At 41.7% G+C, this 10869-nt stretch overlaps 1 protein-coding gene across 3 annotated transcripts in view; it reads right to left on the bottom strand.

Moving 5' to 3' along the window:
- TTPA (alpha tocopherol transfer protein) overlaps positions 1-10869 on the bottom strand; it is a 34435-nt gene that overhangs the window by 15266 nt on the left and 8300 nt on the right. For 2 of the 3 annotated variants that reach the window (XR_012847629.1, XM_075826187.1), the window contains exons 2-3: positions 6126-6279; positions 2480-2673 (exon numbers count right to left, since the gene is read on the bottom strand). Coding sequence is in view for 2 of the 3 variants with exons in the window: in XM_075826187.1 (XP_075682302.1) it covers positions 2480-2673; positions 6126-6279 (348 nt within the window). In the remaining variant the exon portion in view is untranslated. Of the gene's footprint in view, positions 1-2475; positions 2674-6125; positions 6280-10869 lie in introns of all 3 variants that reach the window. The other variant, XM_075826189.1, reaches the window with a different exon arrangement.

Below are 10869 nucleotides of genomic sequence, written 5' to 3'. Positions count from 1 at the left end.
ATTGTCCAGGGTGCTGAAAGAGTTAATGGGCTGCACTGATCGGCGGTAACTCTTTCAGCACCCTGGACAGTACATGCTCGGCGCTCGAAAAATACAATTTTAATGTAATAAAAAAAAAATAATAATAAGTTCATACTTACATTCCTCCTGTCCGGCCTCCAGCGATGACGTTTCATCCATGTCGCCGCTGCAGCCAATCACATGCTGTAGTGGCGGTCACACACGTCAGGATGACGTCAGAAGGCCGGCCTCCAGGGATGACGCTTCATCCCACGTGACCACCTCTGCAGCCAATCACAGGCTGCAGCGGCCTCTGCAGCCAATCACAGGCTGCCGCGTCATAAAGGAAGGTCGGACTGGAGGAAGAAGAGGGACTCGTCACCAAGACAACGACCGGGTACGTATGAACTGCTTTTTATTTTATTTCTAATCAGCAGCCTCTTTTCTCTATCAGTGATTAATAGAGACAAGTGGCTGCCGATTAGTGTAATATTTCTGTAATGTTTTTCTCCCCGCCTGGCCGTTGCTCGGCAACGACTCCGTCACATACACGGATGGCACACGGATGCCTTCCGTGTGCCTTCAGTTTTTTTGACGGCCCCATTGACTTGCATGGGCCTCACAGTCACTGAATCTCGGACCAAAGTAGGACATGCTCTACTTTGGATCGGAACGGAGCAACGGGACCGTCAAAAAAACTGAAGTGTGCATGGCCCCATTGAAATGAATGGGTCAGTGTGCTAGCCGTCAGAAAAACGGCTAGCACCCTGAAGGAAAAGACTGAAGTGGGCATGAGGCCTTATTTGGTACCCTGCCCGTGATAGTGAACTGTATATTTGTCTCTCTTGTTTTTCTATTCTGTTTCGTATGGAACCGAACAGTTTTGTGTCGGTCTTGGCACATTTATTTGTGTATTTTGTTTTTGTATATTGTTAATATTCTAATAAACATCAGAATTTAAAAAAAAAAAAAATGGAAAAATAAACAATAAAATGCAATGTTTTCCTTAATTATAATAGTAAAAGCAACTAGATGTACATCTTATTTTTTTTTTATCAGTTTGTAACATTTAGGCGAAGAAAAAAATGGTGGCATGCTCCATTGGACAACGTATTAAGGAGCTATTTATTCGCCTACAAGCATTGCTATATCTCCATCATATGACACATTACAGAGCCCCATATGCCAGCCACCATACATCCTTATCGGGATCAGTGCTCTGTCATTGTAAATTCCCTTCACACAGCCATAGCGTTAAAAATGAAAATATTGTCTAACTGCAAGCGCTACTAGGCAGAGTTTACGGCATATAGACTTATAAAGTTCTCCTAGAGTTCAGAGGGAGCTGTACAAATCCACATGCAGTGAGCGTCCCCTAACTGTTTCTGGGATCCATGCATTTTATACAACCTGTGAATGCGAGTCTTGCATATCTACAATGTTAATTTTGATGTGAATAAGCTGCATTGGACATTTATACCTTTTTATTGTCTTTATATACTCTTTTATTACCTGTTTCCATTCTGATATTTTTGCAGATATTAGGTAGGAAATTAAGATATTTTGTGGTAGCGTAGAAGACAGAGGGATGTAGAGAGCTCAAGGATAGACGAATGTATCCAAAGAGACCTATTGACCGGATGTATGCCAAAACCATGTCCTATTGGCAAACGTCGGGGAGGTATACATCGGTACACCTTTTTTTATTAGCTATATTAAATAGCATAGTCGATTACACCATTTGATACAGAGACATTCAGAAAAATATAGTTTATTTTACAACGGGACCCTGTGGGTGACGTATGCCACATTATGCCTATACAGTGGCACCATAGGAGCCTCCCGTCGGAATATACGTTGGGAAATACTTATGATGTATACCTCCGACAGAAGGCTGAAACTCAGCGTAAATAAAGCCTTAGTGCTATTGTGAAGTAGATCTGTGTATGTATCAAATTTTTTTAACATTTGCTATCTCTAATCACATTTTTGGATTCTTTACCCATTAGGGTCAATGCACACAATGCGTATTACGCTGAAGTATTTTCCCGCATGTAAATTGACCTGCGGTGCATATCTTCGGAACCGCAGCATGTAAATTTATCTCGTGATTACGGTTCTGAATTCTATCTCCCTAGTTCTGGAGAAATACGCAGCAAAACCCGCAGCATGAAAACGCTGATTTACGCAGCAAGACGTAAGAAACGCACCGAAAAACGTACCTTCAGGTGCGGTTTTTTCGTACAAATTTCTTGCGGTTTCCTGCAGTTTTACTGCGTATTTTCCGCAGCAAAATATGCAACGTGTGCGTGTAGCCTTAAGGAACTTCCAAATTTATTTGCAACTTCCTAATTTCAAAACATACAGAGATTTATTTATTTTTGTAATTGATGAAAACATCATAAAGTCATTAGCAAAGAAAATCCAATGTATTGGAAGTTTTCCAACATCAGTGAAAAAAAACAGTGACTTCACCTACTGTCATGACTGCAGCAATCCTTTTGGCAATAGTCGGGGTGATTTGAAATGCATGAACAAATCTCCATCCCTGTAGATCAAATATAGCCTTAATACCGTTCCTCTGCGTCTCTGCTTCTTTTACTATAAGCTCAGATGTTATGAGGCTCACTCGAAATACCTCATATGCCGTAAACTGCTTTGGGTCCCATTTGTCTGCAAAACAAGGAACAAGGTATATAAACGGATCTTATATTCATATACAGTATTATTATACTGACCTGCTACTGATATTATAATGGATAATAAGTCAGGGGCCAAAGGATTTAACACAGAATTCTGAAGGGACTTCTAATATTCGTAATAATCTACCGTATGGAGTACAATATTCTTATAATACCCACATCAGCTGCTACAGAACCTCTTTTTAAAGAGGAAGTGGAAGCTTTAAATGAATCATTAACGAAATTATATGGATTACGCTGCTCCTTTTCAAAACATGGTATGCAGAAGCTGAGATGCAGATTACAGTGCCCACCATAATGCCGCATATTGCACCAGCGACAATACCCCCAAACAATGCAAGCCAAAGCTCTTCGGTGACCTTGAAAGGACCAGCCACAAGCACGCCCAGAAAGTGCTATCCACATTACATTACTACCCCCTCCAAAAAAAAAAAAAAGGGTTTTATTTACTGTATTTCTCATGCTCTTTTATTCATTAAAGGCTGTGTACACCTTTGGAAGCAAATTTATTTTTGTAACTTTTTACGATTCAGCTCGTTTGTATTCTGTATACATAGAAGCTGTATCGCTCTCTCGCAGCCGACTCCGTCAGTTCAGCTGAACTGAAGGCTCGGCTGAGAGCGGGTCCTGCGTGTCTCTGACACACTGGATCCAGCTAATATCGATCATATCTAAGTTATAAATTTAGATGTGATCAATAATAGCTGAATCCTGTGTGTCACAGACATGCAAGATCCGCTCTCTGCCAAGCCATCAGTTCAGCTGAAATGACGGATTCTACTGAGAGAGAACGATACAGCTTCTATGTATACAGGATACATACAAGCTGTATTGTATAAAGTAAAACAAAAATATATTATAAGAGCTAATTTAAAGAGATGTGTCGCTAGAAAAAAATTATTTTTTTTCAGTTAAACAATTTGTATTTGAGTGATTATACATTGTTTTAATTTTTTCACAAGTCAGGAAATATAAATTAGATTCTAATTTATAACATTTCCATGTGCTGGCCGCTAGAGGGAGCAGTTCCCAAAATTGCAGCATGGTCACTGTGATAAATTAACCTCATTGATTTATGCTGCAAATTTGGGGTGGACACAATCTCTCTAGTGTCCTCACACAATCCCCCCTGCCTTCTTCTGGCTAGTGCCAGGAGAAGGAGGGGTTTGAATGTCTTAAAACCTCCTACACTGTGTGCTGCCATTTTCTGAGCGACTGCACAGTGTAGTTGGATTAGATACAGGGCTCAGCAGACCGTATCACACGAACATACACAAACATAATACACACATCATACACGAACATAAATTACCTGCTCCTATGCCTTGCGCCTTAACTTCGTTGAACATATGGCTGGAAGCTGCGGCCGGAAGTCGTCATCTTACTGTCCGGCAGCGGCTTCCGGTCCACATGAAAATGGCGCCGGATTTTGCTCTACGAACGAGCTTCGTTTTGGTCTCTGTGGGAGCGGCGCATGCGCCGTTCCCACACAGACGGCGTATGCTTCTGAGAATGGAATTGCTCCCGTTCGCATTCTCTATGGGGTTGTATGTGCCGTACAGCATCTCTGTATGTGTCGTTAATCGACACATACAGAGATGGAAAAAAAAATGGCAGCCCCGTAGAGATGTAAAAGTTTGAATACAGTAAAAAGTATTAAGTGACAACACTAATAAATAACATTTTTGTTTATATTTTATTAAAAGCAATATAATAAAAAAAATCATGACGCCTTCCCTTTAAAAGACATTGATTTAATTTAAAAAAATTGCTTCCAAAGGTGTACATTGCTTCTAAAGAGTACCTGCCGTAAAAATAGGTTGTCCTATAAGACAACAACTTTCTAAATAGATGCCGACCGCTTAAAGAGGCTCTGTCACCAGATTTTGCAGCCCCTATCTGCTATTGCAGCAGATCGGCGCTGCAATGTAGATTACAGTAACGGTTTTATTTTTAAAAAACGAGCATTTTTGGCCAAGTTATGACCATTTTTGTAGTTATGCAAATGAGGCTTGCAAAAGTCCAAGTGGGTGTGTTTAAAAGTAAAAGTCCAAGTGGGCGTGTATTATGTGCGTACATCGGGGCGTTTTTAATACTTTTACTAGCTGGGCGCTGTGATGAGAAGTATCATCCACTTCTCTTCAGAACGCCCAGCTTCTGGCAGTGCAGATCTGTGACGTCACTCACAGGTCCTGCATCGTGTCGGCACCAGATGATTCTGCAGCAGCATCAGCATTTGCAGGTAAGTAGCTACATGGACTTACCTGCAAACGCTGATGCTGCTGCAGAATCATCTGTAGCCTCTGGTGCCGATACGATGCAGGACCTGTGAGTGACGTCACAGATCTGCACTGCCAGAAGCTGGGCGTTCTGAAGAGAAGCGGATGATACTTCTCATCAGAAAGCCCAGCTAGTAAAAGTAGTAAACACGCCCCGATGTGCACATAATACACGCCCAGTTGTACTTTTACTTTTTCAACACGCCCAGTTGTACTTTTGCAAGCCTCATTTGCATAAATACGAAAATGGTCATAACTTGGCCAAAAATGCTCGTTTTTTAAAAATAAAAACGTTACTGTAATCTACATTGCAGCGCCTATCTGCTGCAATAGCAGATAGGGGCTGCAAAATCTGGTGACAGAGCCTCTTTAAAGGGGTTTTCCAACACTGCCGCACAAATTTTGAAAAAGTCTGGCCGCACTAGAAATGTTCCAAGTAGTCCCCTCAAATACCTTTCTCCAGTTTATTTAATTTTTCTGTTGATCCTCGTTGCCCAGGATTGCTTCCAGTATTTGATTATATACATGACTCCTGGTCCGCGGCTGCTTTGATGTAATTGGATGCGGGCGGCGCATGCGCAGTAGACACATTTGGGTTTGTGTGAAAATAGAAGGTGCAGACATGGAGCATGCGTGGAACAGAGATCTCAGCTAACTGGACCAATCCCTGTAACAGCAGACATCACTCATGACGTGATGTACAGTCCAGAGGCCGGAAGGAAGCTGTTGCAGACTATGGACGGGAAATCACCGGAAGTGTAAATTTCACAGGGTGTTGGAGTCACGTGACCTGCGACGCGAAAGGGAAAACTGCATTTTCTGAAACGTAAGTAAATTACAAAGTGTGTTTGATTGGTAACTTGAGGTATATAGCCGTTAGATAGTTAGTCCTGGAAAACCCCCGTTAAATATCCTGGAGTGAGGGTTAGTGCGATTTCGCGAGGTGTAAGCCACGTCCATTCCCAGAATATTTAAAGAGCGCTTGCAAATGTTTTGTCAACTGGACAACAAGACATATGGCAATTCTCTGCCAACCAAATATTTGTTGTTATGGACTATTTCTAGTTTCTTAGATTATTATTATTTTTTTTATCAAACATTAGTACTCCACATTAAATTTCTAGCATATGTCATTTATATTTACCAATTCTATAAATAAGAACTTTGCTTCCATAAGCGTCTCGTGACTGCAGTACACCATGGTAGCCAGCACCATAGAGTTTAAGGAGAGGAGATGGACGTAAGTCCGCACTTATTTCAGGGCACTCCTTCCTCCACTTGTGGTAGTTTTTCAACAGCTGAAACATAAATAAAATTGTCAGTGTTAATGTTCTATGTAAAAAGAGGCACTTTTCTCTTAAGATATATTACAATATTTCTTATATTCTCTTGTACTACTGATTTATGCATAGTCTGTTGAAACGTTAGTGACCGTAAAAACATCTACCATGTTAGTTTCTTCAAGTAATTGTAATAATAGAAACTTCAGAATTCTTAGGCCTCATGCACGTGACCGTGCTTTTGTGGTGGATAAATTGGAGATAAATTGTGGACCCATTCATTTCTATGGCACTATGCACACGACCGTGATTTACACAAATCCGTGTGGGGGCCGCAAATCCGAACCGCAAAAACTCCGGACATGTCATTTTACTGTCCAGATTTACGTATTCACAAAATACTGGTGAATTGTTGTGGATCCGTGAGTCCTGTTGACATGCGGATGCTCAACAAAGGATTTTTGCAGTCCAATGGACCGCAACGGACCCGTGATTTTGTGGATCTTAAACTCATGTGGTCGTGTGCATGAGGCCTAAGGGCGGGTTCACACATGGCGGAATTGCACTTAAATTCCGCTGCGGACACTCCGCAGCGTTAATCCGCAGCGGAGCCGTTTCTACATTGACTTTCACTTTAATTTAGCAGTGTTCGTTTACACGATGCGTACAATTCCGCTGCGGAGCATAGGCTGCGGAGCGGAATTTGGTGTCCGCAGCATGCTCTGTCTGTTGCGGAGCAGTGGCGGACTCATGGCGGAATTTCTCCATTGACTTCAATGGAGATTCAAAGTTCCGCAATGAAGTCCGCAGCTGTCATGCACATGTCATGTGTGCTGCGGATGCGTCTTGCTTTTTTTACTTGACATTTCTTCATTCTGGCTGGACCTATGTATTTCTAGGTCTACAGCCAGACTGAGGAAGTCAATGGGGCTCCCGTAATGACGGGAGCGTTGCTAGGAGACGTCAGTAAATAGTCACTGTCCAGGGTGCTGAAAGAGTTAAGCGATCGGCAGTAACTGTTTCTGCACCCGGGACAGTGACTACCGATCTCAATATACATGTATCTGTAAAAAAAAATGAAGTTCGTACTTACCGAGAACTCCCTGTTTCTGTCTCCAGTCCGGCCTCCCAGGATGACGTTTCAGAGTAAGTGACGGCTGCAGCCAATCACAGGCCAAGCACAGGCTGCAGCGGTCACATGGACTGGCGCGTCATCCAGGGAGGTCGGGCTGGATGCCGAAGGAGGGACGCGTCATAAAGACAACGGGCGGTAAGTATGAATTTCTTTTACTTTCACTAGGGAAAGTGCTGTCCCTTCTCTCTATCCTGCACTGATAGGGAGAAGGGAAGCACTTTTCCCGCAGTCCGCAGCAGCTAGTCCGCATCAATTTTCTGCACATTTTGTGCAGATCCGCAGCCGTAATCCGCAACCCGGATTAGGTGCGGCATTGATGCGGACAGTTGCGGAGGAATTCCGCCATGTGTGGTCATGCCCTTACTGTCCATATTATTTTTTTTTATAAAATGTAGATCCACCTTCAGAGTAAAGATCATTTAAGCGAATTGAATAAGTAATAAGTCACCAATCTAATATTATATACAGTTAGGTCCAGAATTATTTGGACAGTGACACAACCTCCATGATTTGGGCTCTGCTGCCACCACATTGGATTTGAAATTAAACAACTGAGATGAAATTGAAGTGTCGACTTTCATGTTTCATTCAAGGGGTTGAACAAAAATATCCTGTGAAATGTTTAGAAGTTGAGACAATTTTTCTACACAGCCTCCTCATTTCAGGGGCTCAAAGGTAATTGGACAAATTAACATTACCATTAATAAAATGTTTTCTTTTAATACTTTGTAGGGAATCCTTTGCCGGCAATGACTGCCTGAAGTCTGGAACCCATGGACATCACCAAACGCTGGGTTTCCTCCTTTGGGATGCTTTGCTCGGCCTTTACTGCAGCGTCTTCAGTTGTTGCTTGTTTATGGGTCTTTCTGCCTTAAGTTTTGTCTTAAAGAGGCTCTGTCACCACATTATAAGTGGCCTATATTGTACATGATGACCAATCAGCGTCATACACTTCTCTCCATTCATTTACTCTGCAGATAGCGATCTGCATATCACTCTGCAAGGCTGTGTTATCACTGTGCCAAAGGGTGTATGGTGGCACAGAAAAAGGTACAGCTACAGGTACAAAGAGAATCAGCTCCGCCATGTGTATTATTTCTTGCCAGCAATCATTGAGACATAAATTATAATTTTATACCACTCATGAGAAAAAAGAGTCATATACTATTCACTAGGAAGTAATAAAATATCCACATTTTATTAATATCAGAATAAAAACATTACAAGCACAAACTACTTTCAAGAAGGTTCCCACATAATCCACAGTATGGGTAGACCAAATGGTTTGGATATATATATATTTATTTTTTTACAAATTTCATATTTTATTACTTACTAGTGGATAGTATAGGACTCTTTTTTTAGCGTGAGTGGTATATAATGTGTTGGAGTTTTTATCAGTTATTGTGATTTACTATGGGGGGGGGGGGGGGGACAATACATAAGGATGATGTGCCCAGCCCAGGTGTTGAACCAATGCCTTGTGAGATATGTTTTGGTGATAAATGTTCATTTGTAGATTCCGCTTCCAAGATAATAAAGTTGTAATAAACAATTACAGCGCTTTTATATATTTATTGTTTTACAGTAATAAACTCTAGTTCAGAATTGATATGCATATCCTTTGCAGAGTTGGATCTGTTGTAAACCAGAGCTCCACCTTTGTTTGTTGGCGTCTCTCTAATGTATGTATTGTGTATTTAGTGCCAGTGTGCCACTCCTTTCCTGCACAGAGTAAGACTGAAATGTATTTCTCGGTGTATTACAAGAAGGATCCAATATGTATATGTTTATATTTATCTATATAAGAACTAGCTGCTATATATACTAGTTCTACCTATTATCATATATAATCGGTAGAACTAGTGTTATTGTATTAATAGTATAATACACACATGATCCTGAGTGGCAGCCTGTAGCTGTTCTGCGGTTGATATTGGAAACAGTCAACAAGCTGAGCAACAGACAACACAAAGTGAATATTTCACTCATACACTGGACATATGTTGCGAATATTACTCTCACTCACTACAACCATAACTGAAACACTTCACAAATATCATATAATCACATTGCAATACTTAGCTTCTTTATTATGAAGGCAAAATACAGACATTTCTGCTTAGTAAGCACCAGGTCCATGGCACAGCTGAGCTGCCCCCACTTGCCATGGGTAAAATAAAAATTTTTAAGTAAACCTCCTCATCGCTCACCCCTGAGCTTAGCAGTGCTGTCTAGGCCTTCTGGTTGAATAAAATGGAAAGCGCTCCATAGTGCAATATGAAAGACAAGTAATGAATAATCCACTGAGCGGACAGAGCCGCACTCACAAAACAGAGTTGTGCAACAAACAGGCACAACTCAGATGGACTTGTAGATGTAATACCGTCCGTTCAGCGTGGCTGCCGCTCCACCTGCAGACCTTGAATCTGCAGACCAAAGTGATAGTCCATCACAACAGAGAGAAAATTGGAAAACCAATGGGCGCTTCCACATGTATACCAAGAGAGTGAAGGAATCAATCACTAGAAAAAAGTAAAAAAGCATTTAATCTACATACTATTGCGTTTTGAGGTCATTCTGACCTCTTCATCAGGTACAATATATGATGTATCTGATGAAGGAGGTCAGAACGACCTTGAAACGCAATAGTATGTAGATTAAATGCTTTTGAACTTTTTCGAGTTATGGATTCCTTCACTCTCTTGGTATACATGTGGTGACACCCATTGGATCCTGCACTTTTCTCTCTGTTTTGATAGTTTGGGCCCACTTACTTACTTACACTCTTACTACTTTGTAGCCGGGGTGCCCCATCCCCCTATGGGTTTACATTTTCCGAATGTAGGACTTGGGTGTCTCAGACTGTTAAATTGGTCATAACACATAAGTTCGGCCAACAATCATCTCCTGAATCCCACATAAACATGCAGTTGTGGATCAGTCACAGAAGCGCCTCCCAACCGTCCCATTCTTGGCGAAATGGATCTCTGAGGGAGGGACTTATGAAAAATGGGCATTTCTGGGAGGCTTTGTGGGCGTCCCTGGCTGGATGAGATGGGGCTTTAATGCCCAAATGGGGATTTCAATAGTAGGGGGTATGGCCCAGCATGCATTTACTGCAGGGGATATGCCTGTCAGACATGTACAGCAGCACAAGTGTTTAGGCATGTTGAAATCAAACATGCCCCATTCTCATTTCAGTTGCGATGCCCCATACACAAATGGTTGATAACACAGCCGCAAAGGTCCTACACATCAAGAGCTGCTCTTAAAGGGGTTGTTTCACAAAGACAACACTTTTATTGCAATGACGCTGGCCTGGCAATCAGGTGATCGCAGTGGGTCCTGCTTCTGAAACCACTGGCGATCTCAGCTGTTATCACTGGGGATATTTGCAGCTAGCCATGAAATGTAGTATTACTGTAGTATATGGGAGTAAGAGTCGCTGATACTAAAGTGCTGTAATCCTG

This window comes from Rhinoderma darwinii, chromosome 5, assembly GCF_050947455.1.
Source record: "Rhinoderma darwinii isolate aRhiDar2 chromosome 5, aRhiDar2.hap1, whole genome shotgun sequence".
Taxonomy (NCBI): domain Eukaryota; kingdom Metazoa; phylum Chordata; class Amphibia; order Anura; family Rhinodermatidae; genus Rhinoderma; species Rhinoderma darwinii.
This window is presented reverse-complemented; position numbering and strand designations above follow the sequence as displayed.